Source organism: Styela clava, chromosome 8, assembly GCF_964204865.1.
Source record: "Styela clava chromosome 8, kaStyClav1.hap1.2, whole genome shotgun sequence".
Classification (NCBI taxonomy): Eukaryota; Metazoa; Chordata; class Ascidiacea; order Stolidobranchia; family Styelidae; genus Styela; species Styela clava.
This window is the reverse complement of record NC_135257.1, coordinates 2,118,449-2,144,738: the sequence shown is the minus strand read 5'-3', so window position 1 is coordinate 2,144,738 and position 26,290 is coordinate 2,118,449. Positions and strand designations below refer to the sequence as shown.

Genomic DNA, 26,290 nt, shown 5'->3' with positions numbered 1-26,290 from the left:
AAGTTGAGAAATAAATTTTAATTTGATAACGAATGGTACAAAAAATATTTCTGGAGACTTGCGAAATTAGATTTTACGAAAGCCAGAATCGTAATTTATTAATACCTAACTTAATTTTTCAAGATTTTACCTAGAATTGGGGTGAGTTTTGGATTTTTGTTGATGATGTTTTTTTATAAGTGGATTTGAAAAATTTTTAGGCTCAACTTTTATAGTCCAGTATTCCATGGTTTGCCATGTAGAATAAAAAAGATAGATCACTCATTCTTATGGCAAATTATGACTATTGCCTAATTGCAGTCAATCTTGGGTATGAAATTGTCAAACACTTATAAATACATAAAAGAGATGTGATCGCTGTCAAGCTATTTTCCACTACAAGATTTGATCAATTTCAAACAACGTGATATTGGTGGCGCTCACTCAAGGCAAATATATTTCTGTCATCAATGTGACTTGGCTTGAATATTTAATTTTTTTTTTAATATTTTACCTAACCTAAAGAAAAAAATTATCTTTCATGCTAAATGCCATGATGATGATGATGCGTTCCCTCGACCTACTATATTCTACATACAGCAATATTTCTCGAGATTGATGCCCTACAATGGAAATTACGCAAATGTTTCACAAAACTTCTTATGCATACTTTTACATTGCTTAGGTTATTTTCAGTGGTAGCAAAGGAAGGACAGGAATTAAAAATCACCCAACTGTTTAGAAACACCATGTTCTTTCGAAGTACTCGGAAATAATTGAGGCCACGTCGTTCTGGGTTTTTCGTGCAGCGGGTAATACATTTTGAGCAATTGGTATTTATACTTCTAATTCATAGAGTGAAAGGTAGAATCGAGATAAAGAAAGATTTTTTGACATATGCCGGATATAGTGAACCAAAAATTGAGGTATCATTGGCAAGAGCTGATGTGATAAAAATCAATTATCAGGTGAAGTTTAAGAAAGAAGTAAGTGAAACTTCAAATCGAGGGCATGTTTACTCGAAGAGCCTCGAACTTGTTTCACGTTTTGTTAGAAATAATAATACAAAACGTTATAAATAGTAATAAATAACAGTTGAATTTAGAAATCGATGATGGCGAACCATCTGCTCGCAGGTTTGTTATTTTGATCTTCAAATTGATTAATTTCAGGTAAATATAAGTCATCATTGTTGAACAAAAACTTATGATTTTGTACAACTTATTATTTTGTTTACACAGTCTGTAATCAGAGGCAATATGATAATTCTCAGGATCGTCTATTTCACCATTGTTACCAGAAATTTTGTATGCTGTTCAAGTAACTGTTTCAACGGCGAAACAGGTGTAGCAGAACAATGTCTTACGCCTTACGAATCCGTTGCCTACGGCAAGACGGTAGAGGCGACAAACACTTGCGGAAGCACGCGAAAAGAGAAATATTGTCAAATAGCCACTTCGTTCGGTGCTACCAAAACCTGTCAGGCATGTGATAATGATGGCACGAAAAGTTTGCAACACAGCACGCAGTTTTTGACGGATGCTCACGATACCTTCAGGCCAACATGGTGGCAATCACAAAGTATTTTCGAGCAAGACATGGGACCGCAAACTACAGTTAACCTCACGCTTGATTTAGGTGAGTTCACTCATATTTATTGCCTTTAGTCATGATTGTCTTTCTCGTTAGAATATGAGTAATCTGCTTGTAGAGAACACAAATGTTATATTTATTTTTAGTTAAAGAAGTGAATTTGAAATACACGGTAGTTAATGGAAGCTATTGTTTGTTCAAACGCCTTCGGAAAAACTCGCCTGCAATAACGGGCAGTTTTACCTCTTCCTGTGAAAACAATATAATATTGTATATGATTTTCAATTTTTTTTTTAAATCATCTCTGATGGCATCCTTGTGTAATTCTGAGAATTCTATTTTTTATCGCTTTTCAAAAATTGTTGTACTGAAATCTAATCTAATTTTTTCTATATTTAGACAAAACCTACGACATAGTTACAGTTAAACTCAAATTTAAATCACCAAGACCAGAAAGCTTTGCTATATATAAGAAGACATGCACCACATGCGAATGGGAACCTTATCAGTATTATTCGACCTTCTGCCGTGGTACTTACGGAATTGAAACTAAGGTACAATATTTTGTTCAGAGATCAAATTAAAAGCATCATGTGAGGGCCCAACCAATTTTACTATACTCCCTATGCTTAAACCTTATTTTCCGCTATAAGCAGAAAAGGGATTCTAAGAGGTTTTTTGGTAGTTATGAATTATGATTAGAGGTAAACTTCGAACTTGTTTGATACGATAGTCACCACTGATGATCTAATCTTGATATAAATGGAACAAAAAGGCTCGGGCAAAGCAACCGCATACGTCGAAATTACTCACACACACGACACTACTTTCTCCTCATTCCGAAAATTTCTGCGTTGTTGCTTTTCTATCCCAAACTTATTTGGTGAAAATCAACTTCGCAGATTTTTGAAGATGCAGAGGATTCGACATAAAATAACTGGATCGCTCGGAGCGTCATCATGTATATACTTTAATTATTTTGTTTGTTCATGAAATCAATTTGATGTATTTTTAAAATAAACAGACGTTTTTATCAGACAATGAGGTCGGTTGTTCTGAGAGTGAAAGCGACATATCACCACTGACTGGTGGAACTGTTTCATTTAGTCCTCTACGGGGTCGAGTTGGAAGCTGGACATTGTATCAGCAAAAAGAACTCCAGGTACAAATATTAAAAATACTTTCCAAAGACACAGCCCAGTTAGACCTAATAAGAGAATTTTCTGAGGTTTTCGTATTTTGCAATATCATAGACTGGGTGCATAGAGGTGACAAGTGATTCTCGCACAAGCAAAATTAAAGTAGCCAAATGATATATATATATATATTATAGGATTGGATAACGGCTTCTGCAATACGTATTTCATTAAACAACATGAATACATTCGGAGATGAAGTATTTGGCGATATAGAGATTTTAAAGTCGTATTACTACGCTATATCCGATATCTCTATTGAAGGAAGGTAACTTTGATAAATTTCTACGTGATTGATTCTTCTTGGGAAGGATAGGAATGCCTAACGAATCTTTATAGGCATTTTCCTTTTTTCAGTTCTTTGTGTGTATGTAAATTGAATATTGTGCATATAACATGAGTGCAAATCGTTGCATATAAATACATTTCATCTGTAGTTACAGAGTGCATTTAGAATTTCGTTTTAACAGGTGTAAATGCAACGGGCATGCATCAGAATGTCGAGAAAACGACAAAGGAAGTTTTGTTTGTATTTGTGAGCACAATACTCAGGGAAATGATTGTGAAACGTGCACCGATCTTTACAATGATGCACCCTGGCAAAGAGCATCTCAGTTCAATGCGAACGAATGCCAAAGTACGACTTGTTTGATAACGTTTAGGTTGGAAAATATCGCAACAAATTTTGTGCGTTATGTTTGGGCTCCAGATTCAAATTTACTTTTTGTTTTGCCACCAGAAAATGGAATATGACAAATTAATCTATCAGCACATTTAAAATATATATACCATCATTGTTTTTACAAAAAACTTCAGAATGCGATTGCAATGGCTTCTCAAAAAACTGTGTATTTGACTCTGAACTGTATGAGAACACTGGTCATGGAGGACGGTGCGTTCAGTGTGATGGAAATACTACTGGTCCACATTGCGAAGTATGTCTACCAAATCACTACAGGAAGTCGCCGATAGAGGAATGCCTGGAGTGCGATTGTCATGCCATGGGCAAGTTTTTTTTTTTTTTCAATAAAACGTTCATTTTCAACCTCTGCTCATTTTTCGGCTAGCAATAATTGGAATGTTTCGTTATCAGTAATTATACAAAATAAAATTATTTAATAAAATGAAGTCAATTGTGTTTGAAAACGTGTGCGTACAGGATCACATGGCGAACATTGCAATGAGAGCGGAATATGTTCCTGCAAAGACGGAGTGAGTGGAGATAAATGTGACCAATGTCGTACTGGATATTTTGGAATGTCAGAATCTGCTTGCAGGTATGCTTTATACAGTGGCGGCGCGTGGTCATTTAGACAACCGGGGCAAGCTACTGCGGGACCAAGTCACCTACGGGGACAGGATGAGCGCTGTAAGTTCTCCCATCATTTTATGAGTATAAAAACTATTCCATCGGTAACAACCAATCGGCAAAAGCGACAATTTTTAACGATAAGAAAGTGTCTTTAAAACCGGTCCAAGTCAAGGGATTAATAAATATTGACATAGTTGATTTTGAAACCTCTTTCAAAAGGAAAGGCAATATTTACACGGATAAATACAATGACATATTAACAGAAATTTCGGGAAAGCAGACAAAACCTAAATTAAGGTTTAAAACGTTACTATGAAGAAAGGAAAGTTAATGCAAATATAAGGACATGCGTCGCTCACTCATAGATATATATGCTGCTAGACTTCTACTGCTTGAACATATATGCAACACGCCGCGGTTTCTTGGAAGCAAAATGCTCAATAACGCGCTGATTAAAATCATGCATCCCAGAAATAACGTCTCTGTGAATGGATAAAACAGCCAAGGAATTTAATCTATCTTGCTTCATTGTGTTTCTGAGATACGTTTTAATACGCTTCATCGTGCTGAATGTTCGCTCTGCGTCGGCGGAAGAAATAAGCGTCGTCAAAATGATGTCCAGAAATTTTGCAGACGCCGCAAAGGTAGTTACTAGAGTGTTATCTATGAGGAACCCATAGAGCGCGTAAGTTGATGTGATGTTCAAAAAAGTTTGATTGGTGTATATACATCGCAATTCATTTTCCAGTTTACCCACGTTTATCATGGGGTAAAATTTGGAGACAGTAGCCAACAAATGGAAGGGAAATTGACGTGCAAATTTTGAAAAATTTTTGGGGATCATCAAAGAGAACGCGGCAAGGTGTTCAGTGCGCAGACGATCGCCTATTTGATTCACCAGAATGTCACAGCATTCCTTTGCAGACAGAATCAAACGCTGCGTTGTTTGCCCGCGGCGTAAAGAAGCACTCCATGTGTCGTCGTATTTTATTGTTTCCCGGATACGAGATACAGCATCGCAGAAGTCTGAAATACACGACTGCACAGACGCTCCATCCATTAGCCTTGACTGCAATGCGCCGTATAATACATCCACGTGATAGAATATTGTGGAGAAAAAAGCGAGAAAAAATGAAAACTCACCATCTTCTAGCAGACGCTTTAGACCTGCCGCCTCCCTCACAGAGCGTTCGTCCCAAACCGGAGAGCTCTGAATGCCATTGAAACACTCAATGAGCTCAGACCTAATTTCGGACACGCCCTGCACCACGCGTGATTGGAAGTTCCAACGTGTTGGTGCACAAGCTGGGAGACGGCGGCTACATATCTGGCGAAGGAGGTCAGAGCGCTTCGGCGAAACGGAAAAAAATGAAGAAAACCCCGAAACATTTGCAAAAAATATACGGTATCAAGACACATATTTTTAATAACGAGGTTTAACGGCCCTATTGACGCGCCGCCACTGGAGCCTTTATATATATACCAGTGTTTCTCTAAAACCGAGATTCAATATATCAATTTCCTATAGTTCGGAGTGAATGCGCAAGGCCTTGTTTTGAAAGAATTTCCCAAGTCTCAATGCAATCAACCGCTATGCAATATCCGTGTCTCACTATCCGTAGTCCACTATTATTCGTTTTACCTAAACGATCCGTGGCAAAAATAGGTTGAGAGACACTGTTATATACATTGGCTTACTTGGCAGAGAATAATATATGAGTGTAAATTGTTGCTATTGGTAAGGGTGCATGAAAAGACGGTGCAGAAAAGTGAAATTGATTGCTAAGTATTTCAGGCATGAGGCCTATTGTGTAAATCAGGCCTTTTTTGCAGTTCGCGGGCCAAAATTAAAGGTTGCAAGACTTGGCGGGTCGCACATATTTTTAAAAAAAAGTAAAAAAACAAACCGATGGCCTATGAATCAAAATTTTATCATACAGATCAAAAGATGAAATTTCAAATTTGAAGCAGCGCGCAAAGACGGCGACTACTCGTGAACTCAACTCAGTCATCTTACATTAGGAAAAAATATTACAAATGGCATTTATAGGACACTTTTGATACGCTTGATACGTTTTCATCAGGCGGCACACTGGATGAAGCCAAGATTAAAACTTTTTATAAATGGGCATCACTAATCCGAGTTCTCAGCTTGTTCTTTGTAAAGTTCATTTTCGAAAATAATTTTTCGCACGCATATGTATTCCAAACATCGATGTGAATTTTTCGCATGGTTTGGCAAATTTGGATAAAGTTTTCCTTCAAGAAGATACGTTTTATAAAAATCAAGCTGTGATACATGTCTCGAATAGAATATAGATTTTCTCATTGGATTGCATCTAAAAAAATTTGAACATTTTTCGCGTCATTGAGCCCTTTGTACTTAGAATCAACTTGTCTGCGTTTTGTTGCCATTTATCTAATTATATTCAAATTATAGGCTCATTAAACGAGTAATTGTGAATTATATACTTGTCAGATTAATATAATTTAGTCCACATCCACACATGTCTTACAATAAATTCTGTTAAAGAACGTAATCGTCAAAACAGCTGTTTTGTCACTATGATTCACGTCGCGGGCCGGATGCTTTTACTCCGCGGACCGGATCTGGCCTGTAAGTTGCCGATCCCTGGTGTAAATGTACTAAGTCTTCTTTTTCAGTGAAGCACAGACAAACTTTTACCTGCATAGGCATAAATATTTGACCTTGTGCGCAACGCTAAACCTCATCAATGAAATTCAGTGATCTTGGTGTTCAATATGAATTATTAGCCTACTCCGTAACTAAATACCTGTTTACCGATGCGACTATTTACATTTTATCTGATTAGGCCAGAACGCTCTCTATTTTCGGTGATTGCCTATACATATTTTTATGGAAAGTGGAGCGCGCTGAATATAAATAATTTATTGTTACGAGGCGAATCACGATAAACCTATAACTAAGAAAGTAAACGCTCAGATAAACGAGATTATAAGATCCATTTTGGGAAAGTAAACGCCAAGTACAAGACATCTGAATCAAAATGGTATCGCGGCCTTCTGATCGTCAGTTACCAATCTCTGACTGATTAAGAAAATAGATGACCAGCTAAACGTTCCTGATGTAAGATTCAGATTAGCGGGTTTTCAGACATATTATTGGGATTCATATTAGTTTTTAACAATATTTATTTCAGCCGATATCTTTGTAAATTATTTTTTCTAATTTCTTTTCAGATTAATCAGACAATCCATCCTAACAAATGAAATGCCATAGGAAAAGTGCAATTGTTACATGGTCTTCTACAATCCTTCAGAGCTAATCACAAAATGATTTCCAAAATTGCCCGATGTCATGTCACAATTAGGACTGGGCATTTTCGAATACCTTGTGATTTCAGAATCGAATCGAATAATTTTTTCGAATCGAATCTCGAAAATATATAATTGTAAGCGACTTTATTATAGTAATTGGTCCCCTCTCTCAACAAATGAATTACTAAAGACATAGAATAAATCACTCAGATATATTACTGAGTGATCACACAGAATAACAAACACGTTTTATCAATAACTCACTACAGAAAATAGCCATATGTTAGAATTTCGTTGAAAAAATATGACTCTAATGAAAAAAAAATTGGGGAATTCACCTTCACTATTAGCAGACAGATAAAAACAAGATGGCGGCGATTCGAAATTTAGCTCTGAACCGATTCGAATAATTTACTATTCGATTCTATTCGAAATGCCCAGCCCTAACAGTGGTTGAGAAATATATAAATAATTCACGGTCGTTTTTCACTTACAAACTTTGGTGGCATTTTTCAAGTCTGTACGCGGTCGCATATATATACATTTATTTTTTATTTGGCGAGTTGGACGCAAAGTACTGTATACCGTTTTGTTTATTCTAGTTGTTAGATAAGATGTTTCGATTACATAATCAGCATAAACGGCGATAAAACGGCTGATAAAAACAAATAAATAAAAACTGATTATGAAATCATGTTTGGGTGATACCGGTATATCGTTAAATATTTTCTCTGTAGCTGATGATCAATCTATTTCAATTTGCATTACTTGTAGATTGGTAGAGGTGCTATGGAATTTACTATTTCAACGAAACTTCTGCTGTTATATATACTCCATTTAATAAGAAACGCCTTCAAAACACAATTCAAAGTACATTCGCATTGCTCGTATGCGATCAGGTTCATACAGCACCGCTGTCTTGTATGTCTAATTCACAGGAAAATCGACTTGGAATCAAAACGAAGTTGAACTTCGGTTAGTCGGGAAAATAAACAGTATCTAACAATACCGGTAGCCTCTGCTCTCTATAATTTCAAAATCAAGTTGTCACCTTCGACCCATCCTGCACGGTACCGAAGTGGTTGTGGACAACCCATTAATAATATAGGATAGGATTTACATATTTATCCCGTGGGAAAGGAAAACCGATAAGACGGCTTATCCATATGGCGAACCACGGCCTCTCGTCCGGTTACCATTCCAAGTCGCGTATGGGATTAGTTATATTGTTTTGCTTTCGGGAGCATGGACTTGGTGGTGGAGGAAGCAGTAACCGGCCAGCGGTTACGTGAACCACCCAACGACGAGCGAGGAGTCCAGCAATCCTCTCGCACATAACCATCCCTGCATGGGATTCGAACATGCGAACCCACGCAGGGTAATTAGAGGTGCGGTGGCGAGCGTATTCCTAACGCTTAGCCCGTTGAGCCACACCGCCGCGCGGAACGGTTTTAACCTTATCGCGAACCACGGTCTCTTGTCCGGAAAAAAGTAGACTATTAACTAGCTAAGTATAAGTAGGTACGCAGGTAGGCCTAAAACTACCGGTAGGTCATGCGAGACTTAAACCAGTGTATCCAAAGTAATCTAATCAGAAAACAACCTTCGAATAATGCAGCTACCAAAAATTTCAGATGAGCGCCGAATATGTCAGTATAAAAAAGTGAGAGACAAGACTTATGTGGAAGTTTATGGAATTTATTTTAAAAATTTCATATAAATACATCTAGTTCGTCAAGTTCCATCTTCATCTCAGTTGAGGGTAGAAATCATATTTTGCAAATCCAACAAGGATTGTTTAACTTTGCATATCTAAATGGAATTTAATGAAGTAGTAATCTGATAGGATCTATGTTTTTGTAAATTTGCAAAACAATTTCAAACTCACAAATGCAATCAACATTTTTATCGAGTTGGAATAGACTTTCAAATCCTATGTTATGAACTAAACTTGAAAGGTTTCAAGGCCGGTATATACAAAATCATTAAAATGTATTTACAGTTTTCTAAGCCATGACAGAATGACATTAAAGTAAATGACGAAAGAAGCAACTTATATAACTCGCTTTAACATGTAATAGCACTATTGCGATAGGTGAAACAAAATTTTGAGCATAAAATACCTTGTCTTGGATCTTTTTCAATGACTGTTGTTTATCAATATTCTTTTGCTTTTCTTCCAAATCAAAAAGTTCCTTTTTCAACAAACTTTCTTTTTGACGTAAAGACATCAATTCTGTTTCAATGTCAATGAGACCCTGAAAATTAAAAAAAAATTAAAAATTTTGAAACAAGGTTAATAAATGAGCTGATCGCTTCAAATGCACACATCGATACCTTTTCTGATGCTGCAATTTCGAAAAAATGCAGATAAGACGAATTTACCCAGCCTATAGGTATGCAATAAATTCAGTTTAAAGGAATTGCATAAAGTATACCGAAAAAAAAAGTAATTTGCGATTTCAGGTATCTCTCTTTTTAATGAAGTATTTGAAAGCACACTATTCATCAGTAATAAAACATCCAATTTCGAGTTTCAAAACTAATAAATCTTCGACTAGGGATGGGCAATGTAGAATAATTTACTATTCTAGAATATTCTAGAATAGTTAAATCGAATCCAGAATACCGAATCCTATTCTATTTTCATACTTATTCAAATAGTGGGAATTTTCCTGATTTCTGGATTAATACATTTAATATATTATTTATTTGGAAATGTCCTCAACATTGGATTTGATTTGATACTAAACAGGCATTTCCCAGGACAATGAAATCTAAGAATATTACAATATTTTTGCTTTCAATTGTTCCAAATGTATGTAATCTCTAAATACTGATATGCTAAATTAAGACACGCTTCAAACACTTTAATAGTAAGCGGTCAAATACAAAAATAGATATGAAACGGCATTAAATCATTATAAATGTTAGAGTGCCGAGTGTGCTAAAACATACCCGCTGATAATTAATTACGGTAGATACAGGACCAGCGTGTGGCCACTGCAACCTATGCGACCTTTGTAAAATATTAAATTTAACCACTATCAATTAAAATCAACTTTTTATTCTGTGCGATCAAGACGTGCAAAACAAGGCTCCCTTGAACGCGATTTCGCGACAGCGACAGATGTGGCATCTTTTTTTAAATTTATCGGCGAATAAAATTACTCCAGACACTCGATCAAACGTGCGTCTATCTTGAACGATAGAAACGGACCGGAAAATATGTAATCTTTTGATAGTGAAATTTAAATGCGACAGATCGTCGTGTTTTGCGATATAACTTTGTATTTTGGAAACTGGTGTAATAAAAGTAATAAAGTTATTCCTAAATAATATTTGATTTAAATTAATCGCAAGTAATGTCATAACAATTCACGCCTGGCTTTTGGTTTACATGCATCATTTTCTGGGGAAAACTCGCCGGTCGCGGAAAATCATTTACAGTAATGTAAAATGAAGCGAGGCACGCCTGTAAACAATTGAAGATTGTACACAAATAATTATTATTATTAAACCCTTTCTAGATAGCAAAGCAGGAAAACGCAAAAAAATTTTACAATACCGAGTCTTCGTCGTAAGGTGTACTTCACGACTTCTTGTCCAGAATACGCCGATTGAGATTACAGTGTTTGAAATTTATCGATTTTACGGGTTCTTTGCGATTAGGCAAGTTTAATTAAACGAGAGAAATTTCCACGCGAGAAAGAACGCTCGTCTTCAATTGATAAATTGGAAACCCGAAATACAAAAATTGACGCACGGCGAAAACGCAAAAATGGTGCAATAACGAGTCTTCGCCATGAGATGTACTTCGCCGACTTCCTATCCAGAATGCGCCGATTAAGATTACAGTGTTCGAAGTTTACCGACTTTACGGGTTCTTTCCAAGCAGACGCAAGTCTATTTGAACGAGAGAGATTTCCACGCGAGAAAAACGCTCGTCTTTAATTGATATTTGAAAACTGAAATGCAAAAATCGACGCATGGCGCCGGAGAGGCGAAAACCGAATCCTGTTATCGGATCCTGTTGAATACCGAATCCGGAGGATTCGAATCCCAAAGTATTCGAATCCTCCGGATTCGGTATTCTATATTGCCCATCCCTATCTTCGACCCATCGATTATTACAGAGAGACCTGACGTAAAAGCATGAACGTTTTAGCAAAAAAAAAATGGACAAACCTTCAATTGCACAGAGACTTGAATATTTGTATTTCGAATATTGTTTGATACAAAACCGGGAAGTTCTTCAACCCCATTATTAAATATCTTGATATCACATGATTTCGTGAGGCTTTTTATAACTTCCACATTGCTCGAAAAAGCATGATCATCTTCATTTCTACAAACAATTATAAAATGAAATCCTATTTAATGATTAAACAAACAATTAAATGACATATATACATTGTGTACTTACTGGCAAGATATTGAAATATTAGTCAAGGCAGAAGTAGGCACATGGAATGTTTGCCTTATGTTCCTTATCAACTGAATCGCATCTCTAACATTTCCCATCTCATTTTCTAATTGAATATTTCTGAAGTTATGCTAAAATATAGATAGAGAAATAGACCAAATGTTTAGACTCAAATTGAAATAAGTAGATTTGATAACATTGTATCCACAACTCTCATAGTATGCCTCTGCCATCAGGAATAAAAAAGGTAAAATACTATTTCTCATGGCAAATTACGACGGCAGACTATTGAGACTAATATTAACTCAAATGCCAGATAAATAGCCAGTAATTGTTCTGGACATACCGATTCTTCCGTAGGATATCCCGCAATCATAATACTTTGATAATTTTCGCTTTTGTTTGGAAGTCTTTGCCACAATTCTTCTGTAATGTATGGCATAAAAGGAGACAATAGACGAAGAAATGATTCAAATATAAATTCAAAATTTTTTTCAATCGCAACTCTTTCCGCAGATGATGAATCATTGCTGAAAACTGGCTTGCAGCTTTCCTGAAAGACACAGAGAAAAGATTAGTTAACGAGAGTTACAATTTCAAGATCTGATGTATTTATCATGATTTAATCTGTATTTGCTAACTAGAATCCAAAAAATGACTTGGCAATGACTGGAAAAATGTCGACTTCGATTTCCTGCAGCTCTGCAGAGCCTTTACATGAGCATGCTTTCTTTAATTGTATGCTAAGAATGCTTATTCAACATAGTGCTTTTTGAGTTTGAACCTCAGTCATCACCAGTGAAAGACTGGAATTTCGACTGCAGATCCAACAAGTTTAAAACGATGACTCCAGCTACCACATCTATAGAGAATGAAAAGATCGACGCCACAGCCACAATTTATTTTGAACTATTATCTATTCAAGGACCATCAGCTAAGAACAAATGACCAAGAATATTACTTACCAAATAAAAATCAGCCAGGTCAACGAAAAAAAATTTATGAATGATAGATGATGCAGAAGAAAAATTTAACGAATCCAATCCTGTATTAGTTGTATGTGTTGCAGCACTGAACTTGCTACGAATCCAATGATCAACTGGTCGAAGGACATGAATATTCTGTTAAGGATTTTTTTTTATCATTAATCATGTAATGAAGAGTTATTATAAGATACGAATCTTATAAAAAATACACAATCTGCAAAATTTACTACGTCTTTTCCTCCAAAAACTCGAGCATCTGGAAAATCCCTAAAATTTATCCAATTAATTCATTAGTGTTTCTTTTTTTTTTTATTACAAATCTTACTTTACGCGGTGACATATTTTTGAATTTAGATACCTCAAAATGTCCTTAATAAAGTATTTAAAACTGAAAAGATTAAAGACAGAACGTTGGAGTCTCGAAGAAATATTTCTAGATTAATGAACTGAATGTATCTTTACCTATAGAACCGGTAAGATATCATATAAAAACTGATGGGAAAAATAAATATTCATAGATAGAAGTTGTGACAATACTTACAGTGTCTTCTGAAGTTTTATGCTTCCTAACATTCTTTAATAAAAATTTGAATACATTCCATATCTTGTTACAAAAATATCTGTACTGAACAACCGTATGAATATCCAGTGAAATATCTTTACCCTGGTAAGAATTACAGAAGATTTTTTTTCATAAGACTGAAAATCCATAGACAGATAAATGAAACATCATTCTGAACCATGCTTAGAAAGATATTACAGATTAGATTAGGCTTGTTAGTTGCAATAATAGGATATGATAAGTTATCCGTCATTGTTTTCTCTTTGGATCGGGCGTGTTCTGGATATCCAGATTGCCTCGAACCTACTTTGACATGAACTTGACATGATTTATTTAATACTGTTAGACTTGAATTACAGGTGTTGTTGCTCAATAACCAGTGAGGTGTCTCGCCTCCCTTCACCCTGAAGTACCATTTTTGATCTTTTAGGCATTGCTTATTCATAAATTGAACTTTAGTATGGTGGAAAAATAAATTACTGAGTACCTATTACATAGGCAGAAGAATGAAATAGATGAGGCTAGTTAGTTGCAATCGCAATATTAGGATATGATGGTATTTTCACATTTATGTCCGGCAGGAAAAAGTCGATAAGACTGCTTAAACCTACAGCTTCACGCCCAGCTACCATTCGGGCCGGGTATGGGAATAGTCTACCGGTAATTCGTTTAATATGCATGGACTTGATGGTCACGTAAGCCCCAACCAACTAGCGGTTACATGAACCACCCTATGGCGGCAAATTAATTTTTAATACAATATATCTAAAATGATACAATGAACGAAAAAATGTCAAAATATACTTACTGTGCTTTTATTGAAACATAAATAAAATCTTAAAGCATCAGTGCCACATTCTGGTATACCATGTGGAAGTGTTTTAGCTCTATCCTTTAATGCATACTTCTCTTCCTTCTTAGACAAATTGCTCATTTTTATTCTCTCGTCAAGTTCCTAAAACAATTTGATGGAAAATTGTAATAATGTTCTATTCCACTTTTTCAAAAAGTCACAGAACAGCTACACTCACATGTGGATAAATATTCGAGGTAAATTACAGTGTGGTTTCCAGAAGCTGTAACTGGTATGGCCATTCGTATTAGATAACCTCACAAGTCAGATAGTAACAACATCTAGTTTCGTCACCCAAATTCATAATTTTAAATATTTAGAAAATGCCTTGAGAAATCAGTACTCATTGAAGGTTTAGATCATTAGAAAAAAACAGCAGAAATAATTATTTAAATGTTGATAAATTCACAAATAGTCATAATAAATGGAACAGGACACAAATTTCATATACCATCATCCTTTTCATTATGACTTATCACATATATAAATGCATCAATCATACTTTAAATTTGAGTTTTTTTTCTGTTAAGCATGGGCGAGAAACAACCAAAATATTTGCACAAACCTGAGGTGAGCAGCCATAAATGACTTGTAGTGGATCGATGACATTTCCCAATGACTTGCTCATCTTTCTTCCTTGTGAATCCCGAACCATGTTGTGAAGATATACTGTGTTAAATGGAACCTAATGCATAATATATGGCTTTTGGAAACTTGCAATAATATTGAAGTATGCAAAAATAATAATAAAATTTCCAAAGTGTACCCAATTTATGAAAATCACCTTCAATTAGGATAAGATTGACACAATTATCCCAGGGAGATAGATGGTAGGCCAATAAGACAGTTTAGTCATATGGCGGACCACAGCCTCTCATCCGGTTACCATTTCTCATCCGGTATGGGATTAGTTAGCCAGTTATTTGTTTCAGATACAGGAACTTGATGCTGGAGAAAGCCATAATCGACCAGTAGTTACACGTAGGGTAATCAGGGTTCAATAGCGAGCGAATTCCTAACAATTAGCACGATGCACCACACCAACACTGCAACTTATTATTTCAACTTGCCTTCCCTGTGAGTGCAATTCCCATCATTGCCATTCTTGCAACCCAGAAGAATAGTAAATCATATCCTGTCTCCATCAATGATAAAGGATAATATCTAAAAATACATAACAGTCCGTAAGCAACTTTTATTTATATAGCTTTGTATGATTTCTAGTAATGTATCAAAATTAATCATAATAATTTATGTAAGTCTTGTAGTTAATTTTTGGTTTAAACATTGACCTTGCAATCAATACCACATGTACTACTTTATCAGTGATCAAATAATTACTGCGCCCTAGGGCAGGTTAAAAAAATATAAATTGGTGGAATACTGTTGGTAAGCAAAACTCATTGCAGTATGAAATTCTGCTTCACACCTCCTACATACAATAGGCCTCAGCCTCAGTACATATCACTATGATTTTGATATATCATTGTATACAGGAAACAGAAGCAGAAATTGATATCCAAAACTTGAATTACCTACTATGTAATGCAACTTTAACTAGAATAAAAGTTTACCAACTTTTCCAAATCTGGATTATTTTCCGGCCAACCAAAACAGACAAAAGGAAAAAGCGCTGAGGAGAACCAGGTATCCAATACATCATCATCTTGTGTAATTGTAAGCAATTTCCCAGTTTCCCCGAATATTTTTTCAGCTTTTGATTTTACTTCTAATTCAGTGTGAGCAGATATCCACATTGACTCACTATTATACAGAACAATAAAATCAATCATAATGACAAAAAATTTAGTATGCCCAAAGTAAAAGTTAAAATGATAACCAAATTGAATCTATCTAATCCAGTGTTCAAATATGGCTTTCTACATCATCAAGCACAGATAAGTGCTTAACTACTGGGATTAGCATACTCGGCATGAACTGGTAAACGGATGAATGGTGTAATTCGATTAACACATCTTATCATCTTTCTTCTTCCCCAGGAGAAATGTAAAAATTCGATCCTATTTATACAAGTAGTCAGTTGCTATTAATGCTATTAAAATCAGTGTATACAAAGACCTTAACATTTTTTGAGGAAAAAGATATACAGTTTTCGAAGTGGATCGAAATTTATACCACCATTTATCGCCCAGATCTGAAAAACTCGATTTAAATATTAAACAACTAAGAAAACTTGGCTCACCCTGTATGAGTTGAAACTTTATAAGCAGGTATTCTATGTCCCCACCAGAGTTGTCGAGATATGCACCAATCTTCGCTCTCTGATAACCAATTATACCATGATGCAAGATAAGAATCCGGTACTATTTGGATTTTACCTGTTTGGACAGCTTCGATAGCTTGTTGTGAAAGATCTTGGATCCTAAAAAAAATTACAGTACATATAGGGACCTTGAGTAAAATAGTCTTTTTTTCTTGCCAAAATCAAGGCATGCTATATATAGAATCCAATGTTCATGTTCAAAGAACAAATTCAATAATTAATCGAACAATCGACGAGTATCATTATCCCAAAACAAACCTTCTTGCTAACTACAATGAATGAAATAATTTATTGGCCTTGTTTCCCGGATATGAGTGGGTGCTTGTTCAGACTCTTGGTATTATTTGTCAAATTGATTCAATCACATTAGACACACCTATCTGTTTTTCAATGTTGCTCAAGTTGGTAAAATCCGAAAAAAATAGTTCGTTTGAAAACATTTTTACTTCAAAAAATAGGTTTCTAGAATATAACTGACTGGCAGAGATATGTATATCTTTTATTCATCAAACCTAACAAACCAAATAATCAGAATTCCAATCCAAAATATTTAAACATAAAGGTGATACTTTACAATGCAATAAATTGATGATGTCATAAATATAGCTTGTATCTTCTAGGGCAATGGTTCTCAAACTTATGGTGTTGCGGAGCCCTTGAAAAGGTTAACTAGTATCCACGAAGCCCCAAAAGAAATGTTAAAATTGTTACTTTGTTACTTATCCATTAATATTCCTGAGTAAAGTTGAAAGTACTTAATTTAATTTAAATGCTAAACCTTTTTAATAGGGTTAATACAAGTCATAAATAAATCTAAATTTCAAAGGTAAATTATGAATACTAAAGCTGTAAATTTGACACTTGACAAACATTAAGAAATTAGGGATCGAATCTTTTCCCTTTTGACATTTTCGGAAGACCTAAAAGGCCGCTGATAACGTGCGCGAATGTATTTTGTTACAATCGCCGATTGTTTTCGTCAGCATGGCATGTTTTTAAACATCTTTACGCCGGTGTTTATTATCCCTGAATCGAAAATTTCCGTCGGCATATACATATATTGTTCCACAATGACGACAATAATTGATTTTTTGTTCTCGTGGGGAATTATGAGTTCAGTGTGAAAAACTTGTTAGTTGTTACCATATTAAAGTCATCGGCGACGAAATGCTTAAAATAATAATTATTAAAGAGGTAAATCCGCAACTCAAATTTCTTGATTGAAAAACGACATTCCGAAATATTGAAACTTAAAATGGAAGATCACACTATAAGTTTTTATAGCCATAGAAAATCACAAAATTTGGTGTTATGTTAGGTTTGCTTTGGTTATTCATCGTAGTAACTGCGAAATCGAAACACAGTCAATTGTGCGCGCGATATACCTTTTTTTCATTCTGAAACCACCGACAAAGTCGCATGCAATAAATTAATTTCAATCGTTCATATTTTGCCGAGACCTTGTGATTTTTCAAACGGCGATATCCGAGATCGCAAAAATACGACTCTAATTTATTTATAGTTGGCAGTTTATCACGTATTTTATGTTATTGGACACTTAGTAGACATAACGATCGTTTCAATATTATGTTGTTGTTGTTGTTCTTGTTCTTTGACACGTTTTTAAAAAGTCGCTTTTCTCTTCGAATAATGGACCAATTGCTTTGAAATTTTCAGTGGGGAAAGATAAAAATTTTCTCCAGAAGGCTCTTACTTTTTTTTTCGCTATGACATCATCAAAATTATGTGACTCTACGTGTCCATATATTTGAGCATAGCTCTCTTGTTTTAGAATAGCAATCTTTTATTTTAGTAATCCTAATAGTAATTTCGAATCAAACGTGAGTAACGATGAGCACAATTAAATTATTACGGCAAGACACTTTAAATGCTTGCATCGGTCATGAATTGAATATTTTACGCAACAGAAATCTCGTAATCCGTTTTTTTCTAGCCGCGAATAATGTTGCGAGGAAATTTCCGATTCCACCCCACCCCTTTCTCACCCCTGTCTGCGCTCCAGTTTATAAATAATGTCATTTTTTAATTCCGCCTTTTCGCCATATTTCGAGGCTATATTGTTCCAAATATTATCAAAGCTGTTATTGCTTCTTTGAACAGTTACAAAATTAGTCAGTATTTTGAAAAGTAATCGAATAGCTCGCGGAGCCCCTGGGTTTCGCTCGCGGAGCCCTGGGGCTCCGTACGGAGCACTTTGAGAACCTATGTTCTAGGGCAGAGTTTCCCAGACTTTTTGGGGCACAAACCCCTATTTGTGAACCTTGGTTTTGACGGACACCCATCCTATGCCTCTGTGCAAAACTAACAAAAAAAGATTATGTTTCATTTACAATACAACAATACAAACAACATTGATGTGATGGGCGAGTTTTTCTGACAGCAATGGATATTCGTCCGGAACGCTCAACCAAAAAAACGCAATGGCTTTTCAAATTAAAATCAATCACTAAAGACCGATCAGACTCTTTCCATATCGTTGCGGACACCATGTGCAGTAATCGGGGACCTCAGTTTGGGAAACCCTGTTCTAGGTTATTATAATTACCTTACAAACCATTGCGTTTTAATTCTTGGTTCAACAACATCCGCAGATCTACTACAGATTGGCAAAGTCATCTCATGTGAAGTTTTTCCTCTAACAAAACAATGTTTAAACAAAATTCAAACTGATTAATTAGTGATATATACATGTTACTGCTATAACAATATGAAAAAGATTGGGTCATGCAGAGTAATGAAGTCAATAAATTAATGAACATTTGGAAATATTATTTATATCATGTGTTCTATCTTGGTTAAATAATCCAGTCTAAAAAAGTGGAGTTTGATTCCAACATTTTCGTTGGTTTTGCAGGAGATTTGTAATTTGTAACTGGAACGACATGACACTATGTAAGCAAACACCATAACCAAAATGATGCCAATTTGACATAAAATACAACTTTTTTTTTTCAAACTGACTCTGCAGACAGAATAGGCTTTCAAGCTCTATTTAGAGTCCAGTACAATTTTTCGATATAAATTTTCTTCAACTCCTCAGGGGACAGCCTTGGCAACTGCCCCAACCACATTAGGATTTTTATATTTATCCTGGGAGTGAGGAAAGTCGATAGGGCAGCTGAATCCTATGGCAAACAACAACCTTTCGCCAGTCCATGTGAAACCTGCGAGCGCATAAAGTCTAATGTTTAGAAGTATTCATCGGTAGTGTTCAGAACTTCATCTCTGAATATTCAATATCATAGCAACCTGAACTTACCGGTACATTGAATAACCCATATATTAAAATATCATTAATAATTGAGTTCCAACCAAATATTGAGAATCCGAAAAATGTGTTCCCAAATCAACATACTTATATAACCCAGCCTGATCCAATGATTTGATTACTTTTTCTCTTGCTTCGAACCTTGGCAAATTATCAAAATCTGGATTTCCCGTATTTGTGATATTTCCCTGATCATCAAGTATAATACGAGATGGTAAACCATGTCTCGATCCAATTTCAAAATCCCGAAAATCATGAGCCGGTGTGATTTTGACAGCACCTGAAATAAAGTTTAAATTTAGTTTCTCCTCAGATACATACGAGAAAATAAGAGGTACGGGTGACCCAACAAAGTACCCATAAATAAAATGTCACAGTTTTTGTAATAATGTTCGGGTGGCTTTCAATAAACAGATTAAAATAGAAATTAATGTATCTATAAAAATCAATTTCAAACAATTGTTTTCTGTAATTCATTACATTTTAACACAGATGTTTGATAAAATATCAGAATTCAAAGAATCAATGATGGCCAATCATGAACAACCAGGTTCCACTTTTTTATTATGACTCACCAGTCCCAAAATTTTTGTCAACATAAGAATCAGCTATAATTGGTAAAACCATATCAGGTAACAATGGATGTTGTACAAAGGAACCAATCAATATTGAATACCTGGATAAAACTTAAAATTAATGAATTTCTATGTAGCCGCTATATAATCTAAACTTATTGACAACAATATTAACCCTGAAAATAGAATCTCCTTGAAGGATTGCTTCCCAACGGCAATCACATAAATAGACTACTCAGTTCTGAAGAACTTAGTTGAAAAAAAAATAGAATATTAAAATATTGTATTGTAATTAACATTTCAGAAATCAAGGTTCTTTATGCAAAATTTGTCCAATAATGATATTAACAGTTAACAGAAATAGAATACTATAATATATTTAAGGGAGAATTCTAAAGAAAAATTTTATTCAGATAACACGATAGTTTAATCTCCAACCAACAAAAACTTAGATTCAAACTCCCCGATTTTAGATTCTAAGAAATATGAAATCACCGAACACTAAGTAACCTTGGATCATCTGGATTTACAGCAATAGCAGTGTCTCCCAACATTGTCTCAATTCTTGTTGTACTGACACTGATAGCATTCCTTTCTAAATTAAAATCATCAATATTGAATAGTTCATCCAAAAGCCTGTATTGACCATTAAAACTGAATTCACAAATTTAAAAGAATACATTGAGCAAAATATACCTTGGATTCATTCTAATATTAATTGGGTCAAATCTCAAATGACATGTCGCAACTAATTTCAATGAGTCAAACAAAAAGCTTTTTTACAATCTTATCTTTCTTGAATTTACGTTCCAAGATCTCTGATGGTACATTACTAAATCAGATGTTTAACAAAAAAAAAAAAAGGTGTAGCCTGATAGAAAAGAAGTAGTCGAAACTCGAAAGCAGACAGGAACTTGCGAATGATGCTTGCTTTTAGTCCTAAATTAACGAGAGAGATTCTTTTACATCCTTACAGCCAACTGTTGGTGCAATGGAAGCGTGCAAGATTGGTAATCAGTAAGACTCGAGCAAAGTGAGTTTGACACCTGTTGAGGACAGGTTGATAATGACAGAAAATCCCCAAAAAGCACCGACCATCCATAACAATAGAAGTTTCATTAAACTATACATCAGGTGTGTCCGTGGTCTAAGCACCTTCATCTGCAGCCCGAGGATGATGTTCAAAACCCCCCATGTGTGCATCTGTCCCACAATAGATCTAGCATGAATAATCTATAGCATGTAAGTAGTTACATAGAATCTTTGACAGTGAAATACAGTTCATTCTATTTCATTAAGGGAAATGAAGTTGGATTTATGGCAAAACTGATCATTCAAACACAAGATTTTCCAATAAAAGATGACAACCTAGAACAGACACCACAAATATATTTTCATCTATCCTATTTGAAAGCATCATGTGAAACATAAAAAAAAGAATACCTGTTGTGGGGTTGACCAATGGATAATCAAAAGTGTGAAGAACTCCAAACTCCATTTTCTTTCTATAACCTGGCACTGATATCATAGTTGGCTTTTCCAATTGTTTATTGTCTATTTCAATGTCAGAAATCGTTGACTGAAGCTGACATGACCAGTTTATTAAACTTTTCTTTCTATAGATTATGTCTTTTTCATGTAGTCTGGAAAGAGCAGGAGTTATGAATGACAATCATTAGGTATTAAAATATTTCATTTAGATTGCATTTCAAGTGAAATTGCTCTCACAGCACAGCAAACTGATCGGACAAATGTTGTTGGGACAATATAAAATTGTAACAGTAGAGATATCGATCGAATTCATGATAAAAAGATGAGTTACGATTGGCAGTAATAATAAATAACTTCATCACCAAATAAAGATTAATCAAACCTCACACCAAAAAGATATGAGGCATTTCATTATGAATTCACATACATCTAAAACTTCTAATTCATCATGGTTTGCATCATAATGCTTGAATCTGATGCAATAAATCTTAATATAAATGCAATTAATCTTAAGTTAAAATAGTTTAATTCAAAAAGATACAACCCTATCCATGTCAGCAATGCCCAATTTAAAAAATTGTCTGATAATTTAAAATAAACCTGAATTTTGCTTGCAAACAAGATTCCAACGAAAAGGATGATGTGCAATATTTATTCAATTCCAAGACAGGATACTTTAGTTTACACTGTAAGAACAGTTTCTTTTAAAAAAAAATATAGCAATTACCTTATAAAAGCTTCCCTGACTGCATGACAAAATTTTGGACTGAGAGTAAAATTAGTTCTTGTCCAATCAAGTGATGATCCGAGTACACGAAGTTGATCATATATTTCTTCTTCTTTTCTAAACAATACCAACCAGTCACAAGCAAAATTTGAGGGGGGAAATTTGTATGAGATAATTTAAGAATTGAAATACCGGTCCGGTATATAAATTTGATGAATTTTACCAGTAAACAAATACAGAAACCTTAATATATTTTATTTTGTTATAAATTAGTAGAATATCTGCCGTTTCAATTACAGTAGGTTCAATATTACATTAGCAGAAGGGGATGATGAAGATCATTGAAAACCAAAGTAGTTTGATGATGAATACATGGTTCTTCCATGATTTTGTGAAGGTTTCTTACAGATGTCATATCAGAACCAATGTAGTTCCGTAGTAAGTTGCTAGAGTCATCAGCAGTGTTCCCTCTAAAGTGTGCACGTGTGCGCGCGCACACAGCTTTCAGAGGCTGCGCACACGCATTGATTTACTGCGCACAGACGTATTACGATGTAATGTAACAATGTTCTCGGTTGGCAGGTTGAGAAAGTTTGTTGTTGGCCCACTTATTACCCGGTTATCATTGGTTTTTGCACAAATATTAGTCATTTCCAAAAAAGTGCGCACACACCAAAGTTTCTGCGCACACATACTACAAAAAAATTAGAGGGAACATTGGTCATCAGCACCATATAAATTTCAATATACTGCAAGAATATGTAACAATTACACGCGAACCTATCTTTCCAATTCCAGACTTCTTGCACAAACTTTTCTCTGCCAAGATCTTTTCTGGTTGTATTTTTAGTTTCTAATAATTTCTCTACAACAGCTTGAGTAGCAATACCGGCATGGTCACATCCAGGTATCCAAACTACTTCTTTACCCCTCATTCTATTCCTTTATAAAAAATTAGATATCAGTCAACAATACTTATATTAAAACTGGCTTTGTGCGGTAGGTGTTGAATGAAGCCAGGTGAACAATATGTTTATTTCCTTGTGGTTTATGTGTAAACTTCACAAGATACATTCACGATAATCTACTACTGATGGAGGAGAATTTTTTATTTTTATAATGACTATTAATATTAAATGAAAGTATCTTGATAAGTGTGCACTTGTTGCCAGGGCATAGTTAAATAAAAGTATTCTGCTTCACTGAAACGATCAAGGACGATAAATTATGTTCATTGATTAACACAAAATTAAAAGCAGTTTTCAATGTGCCAAATTTTAATTAGAATTCTCAATTCATTAGTTTTACCATATGCTACCAATTACTCCAAATCATGAAAATTTTTTAAAAATATTCGACTAAATTGTCTTACCATCTACAAAGAACATCTTCTAATGCAACTGTTAATGCATGGCCAAGGTGGAGTTTCCCGGTGACATTGGGAGGTGGAATTACCAAGCTAAAAACATCTTCATTGCGCCTGGATTTCGATGGCTTGAAATATCCTTCCTTTTCCCACCATTCATACCAACATGCTTCAACAAATTTCGAACTGTATGTTGATGGCAGTTGACATGTAACATCTAATGGAAAAAAATGAAAGAAAAATAATACAGAACAGATTTTTAATAGTATGGTAAATGTTCAACATTAAGTAAAAGTGAGTGAGTTTATTTTGAATTTATAATTGGTGTACAGACAATACATGAATGATAAAACAACACTAAAGAATGACAAGAGCAATGAAGAAGCCTATTTTCTCATAAATAAACAAGGTCGAAAAACACTAAAATTTAATCTGATCCATTCTTGTAACAATCTATCTAGAAACACAATAAAATAAGCAATAAAACTATAAACTTTTCCTGAAGTATATGAAAAACAAAAGGACTAAAAATATGATTACTAAGTAAATATACACAGAATCGCAAGTAAATTTTAATACCTTTAATACCTATTTACCTTTCTTGGCTCCAGATTCAGTTTCACATTTATATTCAGCATGAGATAAATCAGTTTTAATTTCTTTTTGTGTTGTGGTATTCTAAACACAATGAAAAATTAATTTTCACAAAATAAGAGGAAAGTAATTTAGGTGCTCCCGAAGTATGCGAACCAAGATGGCGGACATCGGAATGTAACATGGGTAACAGGTTAGGGTTGGGCGATAATTTTTTTCCAATTTTCTTTATTTTAGTCCTATTATCAGTTCGAAGACTAGCCAAGAGCCTCCCGTAGTATTTATACCTAAAATTATGGCCTAACCCTAACCTAATACACATATTACATTCCGATGTCCGCCATCTTGGTTCGCATACTACGGGAGCCCCGAAATTTATTTATTTTCATACAGAAAGGGCTGTCCCGAACCAGTCTGAATGCTGGAATGTGTGGGATGTAGCAGCAGACAATCATCTTTTTTAATAGCACAGTCTATATCGTATACCAGTATTTGCTCCAGTCAGCCAGTAGGCTAGTTACCGATATTGGCTACAGTTATAATAATTACCGGGAACTCAAAATTCTGAACTTACACATACAGACATACCGTACCTGTAACTTTTCAAGTTGCCTCAGCTCTTTTTCTTGCTGTCTTTTTGCTTTCGCCTCCCGCTTCTCCAGCACACTAGAAAAATACCTCAGAGAACAGCGAGGTACTGATGACCATTTTTTTCTAATCATATTACTGTACTATAAAACGTGAACACGCATTGTATAACTGTATAGTTGTAGGAACATCACAGATAAAATTTATCATTATTTTGAATTGAGGGGAACCACCTAAAAATGTCATATTAGCAGGAGTCGTTTGGAATCGAACACGTTTCCCGTCCGGTTTCCTTTTTCATTCATTTTTCATAAATTGTATTTCAAAAACTCAAATGAATTTTCCCGCCCACTGTCGCGATTAATATGAGACACTGTCCGAAAGTTTCGACCGCCGTCGGGTACAGACGTGATTACCGTGTTTCCCCGAAAAAAGACTGGGTCTTAGTCAAGTCCATGGGTCTGGGTCTGGGTCAAGTCCATGCTTCCGAAAACAAATAACTGGCTAACTAATCCCATACCTGACCTGGACTGGTAACCGGACGAGAGGCCGAGGTTCGCAATATGATTAAGCCGTCTTATCGCCTTTCCTCTCCCCTGGATAAATTATGTAAATCCTGTCCTGTCCTGTTCTTATTTCGATTTTTCCAAAAATACCACTAGGGCTTATTTTCGGATGATGTCTTATATTTTCATTATCAAAACAAAATTACAAGGTAGGGAAATACGAGATATTCAAATATACAAAATATGAAATCCGATATCCATTTAGTTATAAATAACACGTTTTAATTAAGAATAACTGTAAAACCGGTATGTTAGTCGTTGGTAAAACATAGGTTATAAATCATTTAAAACGTGTAGGAGAGATTTCTTGCTATCGACTAGTTCAAAAAAATGATTCGCGTTTTTTAACTAGGTCTTATTTTAAGGGGAGGGCTTATATTAAAATCATTTCTAAAACTCAGTCTAGGTCCTATTTTTAGAGTAGGCCTAAGTCTTATTTTCGGGGAAACACGGTACGTGAATTATATACGATCCGAAGATATTTGAGATGTTCGAGAAGTAAATCGTATGACAACAAGAAACAAACAACAGATACAAGAAATAGCAAATTTTTGACAGTGGGACTGGAAATGTACAACTGGGGTGCGAAAATGGAAGATGTTT

General features: G+C 35.0%; 2 protein-coding genes across 7 annotated transcripts; one reads left to right on the top strand and one right to left on the bottom strand.

The window, feature by feature from the left end:
* Positions 1 to 7: 7 nt before the first annotated feature.
* LOC120346674 (laminin-like protein lam-2) lies at positions 8 to 8,121 on the top strand. 5 transcript variants are annotated; one of them, XM_078115334.1, is made up of 11 exons: positions 8 to 141; positions 665 to 791; positions 1,085 to 1,151; positions 1,221 to 1,617; positions 1,972 to 2,126; positions 2,597 to 2,734; positions 2,906 to 3,036; positions 3,239 to 3,405; positions 3,585 to 3,773; positions 3,928 to 4,137; positions 7,303 to 8,121. In XM_078115334.1, exons 4-11 carry the CDS (start codon positions 1,239 to 1,241, stop codon positions 7,305 to 7,307), a joined length of 1,374 nt encoding a protein of 457 aa, XP_077971460.1. In that variant the 5' UTR covers positions 8 to 141; positions 665 to 791; positions 1,085 to 1,151; positions 1,221 to 1,238; the 3' UTR covers positions 7,308 to 8,121. The 5 variants fall into 5 exon arrangements, with proteins under 5 accessions (XP_077971460.1, XP_077971463.1, XP_077971461.1 ...); XM_078115337.1 differs by lacking the exon at positions 7,303 to 8,121 and adding an exon at positions 6,021 to 7,290 and having other exon boundaries at positions 3,928 to 4,045; XM_078115338.1 differs by having other exon boundaries at positions 9 to 141; positions 3,928 to 4,045.
* A 936-nt stretch (positions 8,122 to 9,057) lies between these two features.
* On the bottom strand, positions 9,058 to 25,386 carry LOC120346671 (valine--tRNA ligase-like). Of its 2 annotated transcripts, XM_039416466.2 has the most exons (22): positions 25,127 to 25,383; positions 24,536 to 24,617; positions 23,946 to 24,156; positions 23,354 to 23,515; positions 22,574 to 22,690; positions 21,799 to 21,998; positions 20,866 to 20,950; positions 20,356 to 20,456; positions 19,868 to 20,060; positions 19,058 to 19,147; positions 16,411 to 16,590; positions 15,786 to 15,971; positions 15,278 to 15,371; positions 14,773 to 14,892; positions 14,163 to 14,309; positions 13,334 to 13,456; positions 12,772 to 12,927; positions 12,153 to 12,359; positions 11,807 to 11,937; positions 11,569 to 11,728; positions 9,504 to 9,638; positions 9,058 to 9,192 (listed from the first exon to the last, which is right to left on the bottom strand). In XM_039416466.2, the coding sequence occupies exons 1-22, from the start codon at positions 25,253 to 25,255 to the stop codon at positions 9,133 to 9,135; spliced, it is 3,069 nt and encodes a 1,022-aa protein (XP_039272400.2). In that variant the 5' UTR covers positions 25,256 to 25,383; the 3' UTR covers positions 9,058 to 9,132. The 2 variants fall into 2 exon arrangements, with proteins under 2 accessions (XP_039272400.2, XP_039272401.2); XM_039416467.2 differs by lacking the exon at positions 19,058 to 19,147 and having other exon boundaries at positions 25,127 to 25,386.
* Positions 25,387 to 26,290: the final 904 nt, after the last annotated feature.

Bases quoted from the DNA above. Each gene is read 5' to 3' on its own strand.
- LOC120346674 (XM_078115335.1), top strand. From the start codon at position 1,239: ATGATAATTCTCAGGATCGTCTATTTCACCATTGTTACCAGAAATTTT. The intron at 2,127-2,596 runs GTACAATATTTT...TAAAATAAACAG, and splicing joins CTTACGGAATTGAAACTAAG to ACGTTTTTATCAGACAATGA. The intron at 3,774-3,927 runs GCAAGTTTTTTT...GTGTGCGTACAG, and splicing joins GTGCGATTGTCATGCCATGG to GATCACATGGCGAACATTGC.
- LOC120346671 (XM_039416466.2), bottom strand. From the start codon at position 25,255: ATGATTAGAAAAAAATGGTCATCAGTACCTCGCTGTTCTCTGAGGTAT. The intron at 22,691-23,353 runs GTTCGCGTGTAA...GGTATTGTTTAG, and splicing joins GTCTGGAATTGGAAAGATAG to AAAAGAAGAAGAAATATATG. The intron at 12,360-12,771 runs GTAAGTAATATT...TGTGTCTTTCAG, and splicing joins ACCTGGCTGATTTTTATTTG to GAAAGCTGCAAGCCAGTTTT.